General features: G+C 41.2%; 1 protein-coding gene across 1 annotated transcript in view; it reads right to left on the bottom strand.

Moving 5' to 3' along the window:
* Positions 1 to 3,957: 3,957 nt before the first annotated feature.
* The window catches only part of kcnd1 (potassium voltage-gated channel, Shal-related subfamily, member 1), an 82,938-nt gene continuing 70,624 nt past the window's right edge, over positions 3,958 to 16,271 (bottom strand). The window contains exons 2-6 of the mRNA XM_064956410.1: positions 15,700 to 15,862; positions 15,346 to 15,429; positions 5,688 to 5,783; positions 5,094 to 5,341; positions 3,958 to 4,390 (exon numbers count right to left, since the gene is read on the bottom strand). Coding sequence (XP_064812482.1) covers positions 4,189 to 4,390; positions 5,094 to 5,341; positions 5,688 to 5,783; positions 15,346 to 15,429; positions 15,700 to 15,862 — 793 coding nt within the window. The 3' untranslated portion in view covers positions 3,958 to 4,188. The remainder of the gene's footprint in view (positions 4,391 to 5,093; positions 5,342 to 5,687; positions 5,784 to 15,345; positions 15,430 to 15,699; positions 15,863 to 16,271) is intronic.

Raw genomic sequence — 16,271 nt, forward strand, 5'->3', positions numbered from 1 at the left:
CAATGCTTGCTTTCATTTCACGAGAAAAACACATACCACAGAGACATCTCTGCTAACAGAAACCACATCTTCCATCGTAGTGAGCCGATGCATTGACTGTTTTTTTTCACATACTGTAGGTATTACATGTCCTTAAATTGAACTTGCAATTTAGATGAATTCTTAAATGATACTGTGTCTCCATCTCTTTCTTTCTTTCTTTGTTTTTGATTTATTTAATTGAAAAAGTTTAGGTATAATACAAAGTATGTGGGTTTCTAAAACGGTCTATTGCATAAGACACCAGTTACCGTGGTGACAGTGAGGCCTAATGGTCTATTGTGATGCAATAGGAGTGAAGCCGTGAATACCATTCAGTCATTCTCTAGCTGGCTCTGGCAGCCAATGCCACAAATCATGTTAGTGATGTCATTTTAAACAGGTTTAGTGGCACTTCCAAGGTCAGTGACAATGTCAGGAAGATTAAGTCAGACTGACAGAAAGAGATGGACAGCATCACCGAATACAGGTCATATTATGGTTGGATCATCCAGTGGTCTTAAACTAATCATACAGTACCTGAGATTTTCACTGCAAGGTATTTAATTCTGCATTATTTATGAAAACAGACTGTTAGTAATTGTAATAAATGAAAAAAAGAATAAACCATTGGGATTATGTCATCCTTTGTCTACTCGTAGTGTTTCTTTATCCTGGTTCTGGGGACACAAAAGAGAGACATTTTTAATTTAGACTTGTGTTTCTTAATTCTGGTTCTGGGGACACAAAGGAGAGACATTTTTAATTTAGAGTCGTGTTTTTCAATCCTGGTTCTGGGGAGACATTTTTAATTTAGAGTTGTGTTTTTTTATCCTGGTTCTGGGAGACATTTTTAATTTAGAGTCGTGTTTTTTTATCCTGGTTCTGGGAGACATTTTTAGTTTAGAGTCGTGTTTTTCAATCCTGGTTCTGGGGAGACATTTTTAATTTAGAGTTGTGTTTTTTTATCCTGGTTCTGGGAGACATTTTTAATTTAGAGTCGTGTTTTTTTATCCTGGTTCTGGGAGACATTTTTAGTTTAGAGTCGTGTTTTTCAATCCTGGTTCTGGGGAGACATTTTTAATTTAGAGTTGTGTTTTTTTATCCTGGTTCTGGGAGACATTTTTAATTTAGAGTCGTGTTTTTCAATCCTGGTTCTGGGGAGACATTTTTAATTTAGAGTTGTGTTTCTTTATCCTGGTTCTGGGGAGACATTTTTAATTTAGAATTGTGTTTCTTTATCCTGGTTGTGGGGACACAAAGGAGAGACATTTTTAATTTAGAGTTGTGTCTCTTTATCCTGGTTCTGGGGACACAAAGGAGAGACATTTTTAATTTAGAGTCGTGTTTCTTAATTCTGGTTCTGGGGAGACATTTTTAATTTAGAGTCGTGTTTCTTAATTCTGGTTCTGGATCTGTTGAGTTGATCATTTGAATAAACTGTGTATTGTTAGGACAAACAAACAAAACGTTTGTCCCTTTAGGTCCCCAGGACCAGGATTAAGAAACAGGACTCTACCGTCATTTGAGCGTAAGGTGAAAGGTGAAGATTTTATATCACACACTGTAGCGCCCCCTACTGGCGACTTATCAAATCTCACCATGAAGGGCATTACAGGTAAAAAAAAAAAATGTATGTAAAATAAAAATATAAACATATCACCATCATTCAGGGGGAGAAACACTAGAACAAACAAACAACTTAATAGCAAAAATATTTTCTAAATTCTTCTTGCTTTATTTGTGGAATATAGAATACACACCTCTGTGCCTCTGGTCTCTTTCAGCCATCATCCTCCAGGGCCCTCAAACTCAACTCTGGACCTCCAAGTTAGTTTCACTGCATTTTTCATTGTTCTCCTCTAATCAGGGACTCCTTTAGAGCTGGGACACCAGGTGTGTACAGTTATCAGGTAGAACAGAAATCCAGCAGTCGTCTCCAGACCTCGCAGGCTAAGAGTTCAATACCCCTGCTCTAGGGAATCAGTGTATCTCTATTGCCGGCCTGAGTACTGGTGCCACCTCTGGTGAACCTTCACATCCTCTCACTTGTCATTGGATCAGGTTTATGAGGAGCAGTATAGATAAGGTTCTCATGGCTACTACACAACCTCCCACTCAAACACTTATTTTATTCATACACCATCCATCCATCCATATATATATATATATACATATATAGCATATGACACAACTTTACCCAGCTGTTATCACTTCCATTAGTGTAAATAATGTGATTCATATAGCTATGTGTGTTTGGAAATTAATGTTGGCAAATATGTGTGAGATGTCCATAACATAGCAGCAGATTGTACACCAGATAATGAGATGAGAAATCACCAAAGATTTTTGTCATCCATTACTGCACGTTACAGGTTGGCCTCCACAAAACGCTGCCATCGCTTCTTCAACTGACCTGGTATTGGCGATACTGGAAAACAGTTGTCTTATAAATGACATTTACTGTATAAGGCAACTGTTTTCCAGATTTGAAAAGGAAGAAAGTATCGCCAATACCAGGTTAGTATTTTATTTGTATTTAACCTTTATTTAACTAGGCAAGTCAGTTAAGAACAAATTCTTATTTACAATGCCAGCCTACCCCAGCCAAACCCTAACGAAGCTGGGCCAATCGTGCGCCGCCCTATGAGAATCCCAATCACGGCCGGTTGTGATACAGCCTGGAATTAAACCAGGGTCTGTAGCTAACGAATAAATACTAAAGTAACATTAAAACAGTTGTAGTGCACAGTTTCAGATTTTTCATTGCAATATTATGCAAACAATAATAATTGTAGGAGGGGAAAAAAATGTAGGATTGTAAACACCAGATCTCATAGTCCAATCAAGTACAGTAACAGCACCGACATGTTAGCATGTTGAAGAGAAACGTAGTTTGTGTATTACACAGCCGTCAACAGGCTGCATACACTTAAACCTGTAACACAATGGTGATAATGGATGTCAATGACAGGTTACTGTGAACTCAAAGATGGATAGTACTGTTTTTCTCACTGGTAACCTCTTCTCCCTCATTTATGACTCATTGACAGTGGATGTTGCAAACCCTCCTCTACATTTGATTTCCCAAGGGGGGGGGGGACATGTAGAATACCTAAAACGGTATCCATGCATATCTGTGATGTTTTAACACACGTCCTCCCAACCAACTACACACAGACCATACAATCGGACCCACTTTGCATTCTGGCGAGGAACATGCCTGAATGTTTTTTTTATTTTGTTCATTTTTTTTTAACCTAATGTACACTTTTGGTGCAGACATCATTATTACGTTAACAATGTTGTTGTCAGGGAAAAATAAATCAAACAAACTGTTCTGAGAGAAAGAATAAGATACCATGCAAAACGCCAGATGAGCTAGTCGTATCTGACACCACTAATATCAGTAGCTTCTCTTCTCCATCGTCTACTGAACAGGAACATGCACTGCTGTATTAAGCTCGTCGTTACACTGACATGTGATTTAGAGACGTATGATACAAAATATGTTACATATGTAGTACCATCTAACGATCACTCCTTTTATTTTCAAATTCATTTGTGTAAAGATATCTATTGCAGAATACAGTATTCATATTTCTATCTGTAAAGATGTATTTAAATATCAATATAATTGTGCAATTATTCATAATCTTTATAATCTCTCTCTGCAATTTCTTTACACACATTATGTATATTAGTTTTTCCTGCTTGTTCTAACGTTGCATATCTTTAAAAAGTTAAAGGCTTTCGATGCCACGGTGGGTATATTATTGTTGAAAAGCACTCTTAGTAACCACACCATCCATCTGTGTCCCTTCTCTGAGTCCAAGAGGCATTGTTACCTGTTCCTGGTCAGCTCAGATTGAGTCTGTGGTACTGCTTCGAACCCCCCCCCCCCCACCCCCCCACCACCCGTATCTCCCTGGGCCAAAAGGTCAACCTCACAGTAACTGTTCCAGCACATCAAATGGATAGTTACAATTAATTGACTTTATTTTTCTCACGCTGCCCCTACCTTGACTATTCAGTAGACATTACGTTGGTATCGGAGTGAAGCATTTGCAAAGAGTGTGGACGTTATCATCCTTCTTTCCCATGTTCTTCTCTGACGGACCCCATTCCTCTTGTTTTGTGCAATGGGTCAAGCTCCTGTGCTTCAGAGGGTTATAAAGAGGAGATCTTGACAGTTTCCTGGGTGTTATAGATACTGGAGCGAGAGTTGCGTAGGATGCCAGGGATGGCGGGTGAGTGAGGTAGGCTCTCATCAGGACTGTTGGCTGGGGGAGTGGGGATACTGATGATGGCTGCTGTGTAGTCAGTGCAGTTCAGCTTCAGGTCTTCAGTTCTGGCGTTTAGACTGGAGCGACTGCTCACACACACACACACACACACACACACACACACACACACACACGCACACACGCACACACGCACACACACGCACACACGCACACACGCACACACGCACACACGCACACACGCACACACACACACACACACACACACACCGAAATAAAGTTAGACAATGCACGTATCTGTCACCATTACCCCAAAATAGTCAAATGTGTTTATGTTGAGAGGACTCGTATGTGTCCTCATTGTAAGTAGATCAGTGTATTCAAGACAAGTAGTTTGTTCTTCCACTGTCTGTATAGGGATACATCCATCATAGCAACTATGTATAGAAATGCAAGCACTCAATAAAACAAACAAACTCACCATTATCAACTGTTTCCCTTAAAAATAAACAATGTCACGCTACAGTGACAAATTAAATACATTTTCCCATTGTTTTCAACTACATTTCTCATTAAACCCAATGGAGGTTGTTTTGACAAAACATCGACAGCATCAACATAGTTAGAGCCAGCAGAGTTTGAACAACTTAGAAACTGTTCGAACTCAGCTTGTAATTCAAGATCAGCAGAATGTTCTTCTCACTGAATGGGCCAGAGCTAAATGTAGTAAAACATCAACAGCCTCTACAGGTGATTGAGTGGTGAGGCAAAGCTAGAAAGGGAGGAGTGGGCTCCTTGATTCAGGTGGACTGTGCCGGTGCTGTACAGTACCTCTGTGGGTACTGAGTACCAACAGGTGTCTTGGTGACGTGCAGCGTGTCCAGCTCCTGCATACTTCCCCGGCTGACAGATACGGTGGAGTTGGCAAGGCGAATGGCCCTCCTCTTGGCCCGCCGGGAGCAGCAGGTGGTGGTGGCCCCCTGCTGGCTGGACAAGGAAGTGCTGCGGCTGGTGCGGAAGCCCATTGAGTCCATCATACACACCTCGCTGTAGGTGACTTCATCGGTGAACTCGTGATTCTGTCGACACATAAAATACAGAAAGACGTCTATCCTGGCCTCTGAACGGCCATTTTTAAACTAGCTGCAGGTGGCTGTATACTATATGATAACTTCTCATAACTGCTGAAAGTGTGAAACAGTGTGAAACACTGCCGAGTATTTTTTTTGTTTTTTTAACCTTTATTTAACCAGGCAAGTCAGTTAAGAACAAATTCTTATTTTCAATGACGGCCTGGGAACAGTGGTTTTACTGCCTGTTCAGGGGCAGAACGACAGATTTATATACAGTATACAGTACATCAAAATGAGCAATAAAGGTATCAGACAATATTATCTATGAGATTTTTTTAAAAGCAGCACTCACGGTGGTTTTCTCCAAGCACTGCAATAGATGATGATGTTGATGCTCGAAGGCGGACCTGTTCTTCACACAAAAAGCTGTGCTGTCACTATCGCCACCCTGAGGGACACAGCAAGACAGCAACTCACTGAGCCCAACATAGCCACACATGAAAAGACCTTACAGGTGGAACACGATCACATCAATGGTAGTTAGTAGTTGGCAACGTATTGCTGTGGTAAGCAAACTTCATATTATAAACACAAATGGGAGGTGATTTTGTCCAACAAACATTGTAGAATGAGTTATTCTTTAGGCAATAATAAGGTATATTGATGAGTAGAGCAAATACTGATGAGTAGACATTATACTCATGAGTTGACAGTATACTGATGAGTTGACAGTATACTGAAGAGTAGGCATTATACTGATGAGTAGATATTATACTGAAGAGTAGACATTATACTCATGAGTTGACAGTATACTGAAGAGTAGACAGTATACTGATGAGTTGACAGTATACTGAAGAGTAGACAGTATACATCCACAGCTTATTACTGAGTGACTGCCCTTGACTGTCTGTACAGTAAGTCTTCTCCCTCTCTAGTGATGTTAACCCGGACACAAAGAACTGTCTCCTGTATACCCACGACTACGTGGTCTCACACAGTTCCAACTACATCATCAAGTTTGCAGACGACAATTTTATGCCTGACTACCAACAACGACGAGACGTCGTGGTGCTAGGTAAGCAACCTCTCCCTCAACGTCAGCAAAACAAAATAGCTGATTGTGGACTTCAGGAAGAACCAGGCACGCCCCCATCCTCATCAACGGAGCCGCCGTGGAGACGAGAGGTCGACCGATTATGATATTTGAACGCCGATACCGATACCGATTATTGGAGGGCCAAAAAGCCGATACCGATTAATCGGCCGATTTGTAATTTTTTTGAATTTGTAATAATGACAATTATAACAATACTGAATGAACACTTATTTTAACTTAATATAATATATCAATAAATTAAATTTAGCCTCAAATAAATAATGAAACATGGTCAATTTGGTTTAAATAATGTAAAAATAAAGTGTTGGAGGGTAACAGTTGTCTTGGGTGGAAGAAGGAGAGGACCAAAGCACAGCGTGGTTAGTGTTCATCTTTTTAATAAACAACTGAACACTTCAGAAATACAAAACAACAAAGTAACAACCGAAACAGTTCTATCTGGTGTAGACACACAAAGACTGAAAATAACCACCCACAAAACACAATAGAAAACAGGCTACCTAAATATGGATCTCAATCAGGGACAACGATTGACAGCTGCCTCTGATTGAGAACCATATCAGGCCAAACACAGAAATAGAAACTCATAGAAAAACTAACATACACAACCCACCCAACTCACGCCCTGACCATACTAAAACAAAAGACAAAACAAAGGTCAGAACGTGACATGGAAGAGAAAGTAAAAGTGCAATATGTGCCATGTAAGAAAGCTCACGTTTAAGTTCCTTGCTCAGAACATGAGAACATATGAAAGCTGGTGGTTCCTTTTAACATGAGTCTTCAATATTTCCAGGTAAGAAGTTTTATTTAGGTGGTAGTTATTATTGGAATTATAGGACTATTTCCCTCTAAACCATTTGTATTTCATTAACCTTTGACTATTGAATGTTCTTATAGGCACTTTAGTATTGCCAGTGTGACACTATAGCTTCCGTCCCTCTCCTCGCTCCTCCCTGGGCTCGAACCGGCAACACAACGACAACAGCCACCCTCGAAGCAGCGTTACCCATGCAGAGCAAGGGGAACAACTTTTGAAATGCTATTAGCACGCTTACTAGCCAGCCATTTCACTTCGGTTACACCAGCCTCATCCCAGGAGTTGATAGGCTTGAAGTCATAAACAGCGCAATGCTTGACGCACAACGAAGAGCTGCTGGCAAAACGCACAAAAGTGCTGTTTGAATGAATGTTTATGCACCTGCTTCTGCCTACCACCGCTCAGTCAGATACTTAGATACTTGTATGCTCAGTCAGATACTTAGATACTTGTATGCTCAGTCAGATACTTAGATAATTGTAAGTTCAGTCAGATTATATGCAACGCAGGACACGCTAGATAATATTCAACCATGTGTAGTTAACTAGTGATTATGATTAATTGATTGTTTTTGCTAAAATAAGTTTAATGCTAGCTAGCAACTTACCCTGGCTTACTGCATTCGCGTAACAGGCAGCCTCATTGTGGAGTGCAACGAGAGAGAGGCAGGTCGTTATTGCAGTGGACTAGTTACCTTTAAGATTAGATCCCCCGAGCTGACAAGGTGAAAATCTGTCGTTCTGCCGTCATTGAAAATAAGAATGTGTTCTTAACTGACTTGCCTAGTTAAATTTTAAAAAATACAGATTTCCGATTGTTTTGAAAACTTGAAATCGGCCCTAATTAATCGTCCATTCCAATTAATCGGTGGACCTCTAGTGGAGACAGTCAAAAAAGTCAAGTCCCTCGTAAAGTCCCACATCTTCAAGGAGCTGAAATGGTCAAACAACACGGACACCGTAGTGAAGAAGCACGACAGCAACTCTTCAACCTCGAGAGGCTGAAGAAATTCGGCCTGTCCCCGAGAGCCCTCACAGTGTTCTACAGGATCATCATCGAGAGCATTCTGTCAGGCTGCACTATAAGTTTTACTATTACTATTTCTACTAATATTAGTCCTATTATTATTGCTGTTTTTATTACTGTCACTATTATTACTAGTATTATTACTATTATTATTACTATTATTATTACTGGAACTATTATTACTAGTAGTATTACTGGTATTATTACTGTTGTTATTTCCTGTATTAGTACTATTATGAGTACTATTATTAGTACTAGTATTAGTACTATTACTATTATTACTTGTATTATTACTGGTATTATTACTGGTATTATTACTATTGTTTCACTCACTTATCTTTGGCCTGCATTGATGGAGCTTGGAGCTTAAGAATTTCATTGTACCCTTCAATTACTGTACATCTGTGACTAATAAACTCTGATTTGATTTGAACACAGAACCCCAGAGGACCAGTGCCACCTCAGATGCTTCCTAAAAATCTAGCTAATATTTCCATGTCAAGGTGGTTAATCACCATCATAACTGTTATAGACGGTGAACAGCCTGTCGAAATCCTTACCATACAGATGATCTACTCTGTAAGACTGAGAGACATCAGTGTGCCAGGCTGGGAGGGATGGAGCAGGGAAACAGCTCTGTTAGTCACAAAGCCAGTCTGGAGACCTGCTGGAATCACTACAGACATGTCCGGTAACATCGTCCCACAAACTGATATAGAGACTATACTGCAGCCAAAACCAAGAAAAGACCTGGGAGAGAAAACAACCCTTCTAGGTTTATAAATAACTCTGCAGTCCTGTAAGTAATGGGTTTATAGATCCCTGATCTCACTCTGGGATTGTAAATATTGGATTATAGTGACTTCAACTGCTGAGAAGAAACAGAATAAAGACTACTTAAAGGTAACTAAAACATTTCTCATAAGAAACTAGCTCCCTGGTACACAGAAAATACCCGAGCTCTGAAGCAAGCTTCCAGAAAATTGGAACGGAAATGGCGCCACACCAAACTGGAAGTCTTCCGTCTAGCTTGGAAAGACAGTACCGTGCAGTACCGAAGAGCCCTTACTGCTGCTCGATCATCCTATTTTTCTAACTTAATTGAGGACAATAAGAACAATCCAAAATTCCTTTTTGATACGGTCGCAAAGCTAACTAAAAAGCAGCATTCCCCAAGAGAGGATGACTTTCACTTTAGCAGTGATAAATTCATGAACTTCTTTGAGGAAAAAATTATGATTATTAGAAAGCAAATTACAGACTCCTCCTTAAATCTGCGTATTCCTTCAAAGCTCAGTTGTCCTGAGTCTGCACAACTCTGCGTGGACCTAGGATCAAGAGAGACGCTCAAGTGTTTTAGTACTATATCTCTTGACACAATGATGAAAATAATCATGGCCTCTAAACCTTCAAGCTGCTTACTGGACCCTATTCCAACTAAACTACTGAAAGAGCTGCTTCCTGTGCTTGGCCCTCCTATGTTGAACATAATAAACGGCTCTCTATCCACCGGATGTGTACCAAACTCACTAAAAGTGGCAGTAATAAAGCCTCTCTTGAAAAAGCCAAACCTTGACCCAGAAAATATAAAAAACTATCGGCCTATATCGAATCTTCCATTCCTCTCAAAAATCTTAGAAAAGGCTGTTGCTCAGCAACTCACTGCCTTCCTGAAGACAAACAATGTATATGAAATGCTTCAGTCTGGTTTTAGACCCCATCATAGCACTGAGACGGCACTTGTGAAGGTGGTAAATGACATTTTAATGGCATCGGACCGAGGCTCTGCATCTGTCCTCGTGCTCCTAGACCTTAGTGCTGCTTTTGATACCATCGATCACCACATTCTTTTGGAGAGATTGGAAACCCAAATTGGTCTACACGGTCAAGTTCTGGCCTGGTTTAGATCTTATCTGTCGGAAAGATATCAGTTTGTCTCTGTGGATGGTTTGTCCTCTGACAAATCAACTGTAAATTTCGGTGTTCCTCAAGGTTCCGTTTTAGGACCGCTGTTGTTTTCACTATATATTTTACCTCTTGGGGATGTTATTCGAAAACATAATGTTAACTTTCACTGCTATGCGGATGATACACAGCTGTACATTTCAATGAAACATGGTGAAGCCCCAAAATTGCCCTCGCTAGAAGCATGTGTTTCAGACATAAGGAAGTGGATGGCAGCAAACTTTCTACTTTTAAACTCGGATAAAACAGAGATGCTTGTTCTAGGTCCCAAGAAACAAAGAGATCTTCTGTTGAATCTGACAATTAATCTTAATGGTTGTACAGTCATCTCAAATAAAACTGTGAAGGACCTCGGCGTTACTCTGGACCCTGATCTCTCTTTTGAAGAACATATCAAGACCATTTCAAGGACAGCTTTTTTCCATCTACGTAACATTGCAAAAATCAGAAACTTTCTGTCCAAAAATGATGCAGAAAAATTAATCCATGCTTTTGTCACTTCTAGGTTAGACTACTGCAATGCTCTACTTTCCGGCTACCCGGATAAAGCACTAAATAAACTTCAGTTAGTGCTAAATACGGCTGCTAGAATCCTGACTAGAACCAAAAAATTTGATCATATTACTCCAGTGCTAGCCTCCCTACACTGGCTTCCTGTCAAAGCAAGGGCTGATTTCAAGGTTTTACTGCTAACCTACAAAGCATTGCATGGGCTTGCTCCTACCTATCTCTCTGATTTGGTCCTGCCGTACATACCTACACGTACGCTACGGTCACAAGACGCAGGCCTCCTAATTGTCCCTAGAATTTCTAAGCAAACAGCTGGAGGCAGGGCTTTCTCCTATAGAGCTCCATTTTTATGGAACGGTCTGCCTACCCATGTCAGAGACGCAAACTCGGTCTCAACCTTTAAGTCTTTACTGAAGACTCATCTCTTCAGTGGGTCATATGATTGAGTGTAGTCTGGCCCAGGAGTGGGAAGGTGAACGGAAAGGCTCTGGAGCAACGAACCACCCTTGCTGTCTCTGCCTGGCCGGTTCCCCTCTTTCCACTGGGATTCTCTGCCTCTAACCCTATTACAGGGGCTGAGTCACTGGCTTGCTGGGGCTCTCTCATGCCGTCCCTGAGGGGGTGCGTCACCTGAGTGGGTTGATTCACTGATGTGGTCATCCTGTCTGGGTTGGCGCCCCCCTTGGGTTGTGCCGTGGCGGAGATCTTTGCGGGCTATACTCAGCTTTGTCTCAGGATGGTAAGTTGGTGGTTGAAGATATCCCTCCAGTGGTGTGGGGGCTGTGCTTTGGCATAGTGGGTGGGGTTATATCCTTCCTGTTTGGCCCTGTCCGGGGGTGTCCTCGGGTGGGGCCACAGTGTCTCCTGACCCCTCCTGTCTCAGCCTTCAGTATTTATGCTGCAGTAGTTTATGTGTCGGGGGCTGGGGTCAGTTTGTTATATCTGGAGTACTTCTCCTGTCCAATTCGGTGTCCTGTGTGAATCTAAGTGTGCGTTCTCTAATTCTCTCCTTCTCTCTCTCGGAGGACCTGAGCCCTAGGACCATGCCCCAGGACTACCTGACATGATGACTCCTTGCTGTCCCCAGTCCACCTGGCCGTGCTGCTGCTCCAGTTTCAACTGAACCGCGGCCCTAGGACCATGCCCCAGGACTACTTGACATGATGACTCCTTGCTGTCCCCAGTCCACCTGGCCGTGCTGCTGCTCCAGTTTCAACTGTTCTGCCTTATTATTATTCGACCATGCTGGTCATTTATGAACATTTGAACATCTTGGCCATGTTCTGTTATAATCTCTACCCGGCACAGCCAGAAGAGGACTGGCCACCCCACATAGCCTGGTTCCTCTCTAGGTTTCTTCCTAGGTTTTGGCTTTTCTAGGGAGTTTTTCCTAGCCACCGTGCTTCTACACCTGCATTGCTTGCTGTTTGGGGTTTTAGGCTGGGTTTCTGTACAGCACTTTGAGATATCAGCTGATGTACGAAGGGCTATATAAATAAATTTGATTTGATTTGATTTGATACTCAGGACTCAACCTGGTACATTAGTAAAGATGGGAATTCAATCTCTCTCTCTCTCTCTGCCTCCTCCTCCTCCTCTATCACCTCTAGTCCTTAAATCAGCAGACTGTCTTCTCATATTCTTCTGTCCTCCACTGGTGTGAAGAGAGATTAGGATACTGCAATATGTCTGCCAGGAAGATGGAACACTTCTTCACCTCCTTCCCCTGGCTACGGCTGTTAAGGAAAGTTACAGGACATATTTACAGTTGAATTGTTTTCAATCATATTTGGCATCATAGAGTGTACGCTCTTAGAAAAAAAAGGGTTCTTTGTTTGTCCCCATAGGAGAACCCTTTTTGGTTTCAGGTAGTCAAACCCTTTGGTGGTGAGGCAGGTAATACGTTTTAGTGATGAACATTTTAGTGGTGAAAGGGTTCCATGTATATGGATATGGCTCCCGAGTGGCGCAACGGTCTAAGGCACTGCATCTCAGTGCAAGAGGTGTCACTACAGACACCCTGGTTTGAATCCAGGCTGTATCACAACCGGCTGTGATTGGGAGTCCCATAGGGCGGCGCACAATTGGCCCAGTGTCGTCCGGGTTCGGCCGGTGTAGGCCGTCATTGTAAATAGGAATTTGTTCTTACCTGACTTGCCTAGTTAAATAAAGGTAAATATAACACTTAGAACCTTGTATTTGTGAAAGGGTTCCACTTGGAACCAAAACAAGAGTAATTTCAGAGGTTTCTCAAATAAGGACAATGGAAGAATACTTTATGGTTCTAGGTAGCACTTTCTGTTCTAAGAATGGATTCAACACACAGATACTAAATAGACTAGTCTGCCATGCACACAGTACTGTATGTTGGTAGGTACAGCTGCAGGCCAACAGTAAAACTTCAGCCTTTTCTTTTTTTCCAAAGCTTTACCCACAGGCTATTCTCTCCTCTTACGGTAGAATGCAGAATTTCTTTAAAATCAAAAAACGCAAATAATACAACTAAGGATTACCAACCGCCGTCGGCATAGCAACCTCATGAACTGCAATGGTTACGTGGGGAAAAATCTATGTGTTATGTGCAATGATGACATTAGAATAGTTACCCAATGCCTATATAGGGCATTTCAAAAGAGGATATGGCCAATATACTATATGATGTGATTTTATACTATATGATGTGATTTTATACTATATGATGTGATTTTACACTATATGATGTGATTTTATACTATATGATGTGATTTTACACTATATGACGAGATTTTCCTCAGAAGGGCAATAACTAGGGAAATCCAAGTGATAACAAGCTAGATACTATATGTTAGAATGTTTCATTAAGGTGAGGTTCTGGGTATTGGTAATACAACTGAGGTGAAAACAGCTAGGAGTGGAGGGTGACTCGTGAGAGCAGTGAATTGCAACTCATCCTCTAGTAACTCTCTTTATCTGTTCTGGTCCCAGCTGCTAACATCATTATCTCTGTGTGTCCATAACCCACCTGTCCACAACATCTGCTTTCTGTCCTCTGACTCCATGACCTCACAATACGATTCCACATCACACACACCTCTCAAGAATGCCTCATAGCAAGTGACCCTTCGTAATTGCAGGACTGCCTCCGGTGGATAGATTTAATCAAGGGGAAGTTTGGGATGAAATATTAATGACTGTCAATGTGACATTTGGTTATTTTAAACGCCTTTGAAACTGAAGATGACTGATCCCCACAATGTGCTTTATTCATCCGTTTTGTGTTGTTGTCAGCGACATGACATTCTTATGCAGATTTAGTGGAACTGCAGCAGAACGTGCTGGTGAAGTGAAGGTGTTCCAGAATGGAGAGAGAGCGTTAGAGATAGAAATAGAGAGAGAGAGAAAGCGAGACAGAGAGAACAGTAATCTGTCTAATTCTGAAGTAAATACAGTCATTACTGGCCAAGAACAAGCTCCAATAAGTTACAAGCTCCAGTTAGTTACAAGCTCCAATTAGTTACAAGCTCCAGTTAGTTACAAGCTAAAGTCAGTTACAAGCTCCAGTTAGTTACAAGCTACAGTTAGTTACAAGCTCCAGTTAGTTACAAGCTAAAGTTAGTTACAAGCTCCAGTTAGTTACAAGCTCCAATTAGTTACAAGCTACAGTTAGTTACAAGCTAAAGTCAGTTACAAGCTCCAATAAGTTACAAGCTCCAGTTAGTTACAAGCTCCAATTAGTTACAAGCTCCAGTTAGTTACAAGCTAAAGTCAGTTACAAGCTACAGTTAGTTACAAGCTACAGTTAGTTACAAGCTACAGTTAGTTACAAGCTAAAGTCAGTTACAAGCTACAGTTAGTTACAAGCTACAGTTAGTTACAAGCTACAGTCAGTTACAAGCTAAAGTCAGTTACAAGCTACAGTTAGTTACAAGCTACAGTCAGTTACAAGCTAAAGTCAGTTACAAGCTCCAGTTAGTTACAAGCTCCAATTAGTTACAAGCTCCAGTTAGTTACAAGCTAAAGTCAGTTACAAGCTACAGTTAGTTACAAGCTACAGTTAGTTACAAGCTACAGTCAGTTACAAGCTAAAGTCAGTTACAAGCTACAGTTAGTTACAAGCTACAGTCAGTTACAAGCTAAAGTCAGTTACAAGCTACAGTCAGTTACAAGCTACAGTTAGTTACAAGCTAAAGTCAGTTACAAGCTACAGTTAGTTACAAGCTACAGTTAGTTACAAGCTACAGTTAGTTACAAGCTACAGTTAGTTACAAGCTACAGTAAATGATACCATGGCAACAAAACTGCCTCCTGAACAGAAAAGGCTTCAGATTTAAAGCTTTAGTGTTATTTTGTTTCATCACAAGGCTGAACAAGTGCTTGATCTTATCAGTCCATCCCAGCACTTTGGAGCCTCTGCTAAAAGCATTAATGTAGGTATATTGAACCTTTTACTATCCACTCTTCCCTACTGTGTTGAACATACTTTAGATTAAATACTGTATTCTGTACATTTGAAATCCAAACGTGAACACGTGAAACAACCTTGATTGTCTGTATATGACCATAAGGTAACATTTGTTCATGTGAATTCCTCACCTGCAATCCCCCATCCTCTTTGTGCTGCAAGAATGCATTGGTGGCCCCTTTTTTAGCCATTCGAATCCTTGCCTGACGCACTTTCTGGAGAATGGGAAAGAATTGGACAGAAATGCCCGTGTCAGCACTTGTTCCACATACAACCCAGTGAGCAATATCTGGGGAATAAAAACAAAACTCCCATTTCACAAGACAGTGTGTTTCCTCGTAGCTTTACAATAGGCTTTTTGCCTGACAAATGCACCTTGTTATTACTCTGACTTATTTATCACACATATATCGCGCCGTACAGCAAAACAACAACAATGTGACACACACATGATAAGAATGACATCACGCCTCTCTCTCATTTACCTGCTGTGCCCTCATCTTATCTGCCCTTTGGTTCTGGTGGTAGATCCTTGCGAAGTTGGAGACTATGACAGGCACAGGTAGAGCAATCACCAGCACGCCACTGAGGGAGCAAATGGAGCCAAATATCTTGCCCGCTATGGAGTCTGGAACCATGTCTCCATATCTGTAAACAGCAACAACAAGCCAGCGGGGGGTTAATGTGAGCAACGCTCCTCTCAGGTCATTACGGGGACTCGTACGACGGAACAGCTGTATCTCAACATCACACTATAGACAGACAGAAAGAGGTACAAACTAACGGCTGTGAGTGTAAGTATGTCAATCGTCCTGCCTTGAATTTCAAACAGTTTACTTTAGAATTGCTCCCAAAAAATATTTAAGAAAGAAATGTGGCAGAAATAGATGACAATTACAGCACTCTACCACCAGTGAGAAAACATATTAAAATGAGAAACTCATAGGGTGAGAAGAGAATGAAATCAACCGAAGCATGCTCTTACTACAGTATGTGTAGTGAGACGTCAATACTGTATGTCCCTTGTGACAAGTCTTCACTGTGCATGTATGAACAT

This window comes from Oncorhynchus masou, chromosome 33, assembly GCF_036934945.1.
Source record: "Oncorhynchus masou masou isolate Uvic2021 chromosome 33, UVic_Omas_1.1, whole genome shotgun sequence".
NCBI classification, from domain to species: domain Eukaryota; kingdom Metazoa; phylum Chordata; class Actinopteri; order Salmoniformes; family Salmonidae; genus Oncorhynchus; species Oncorhynchus masou.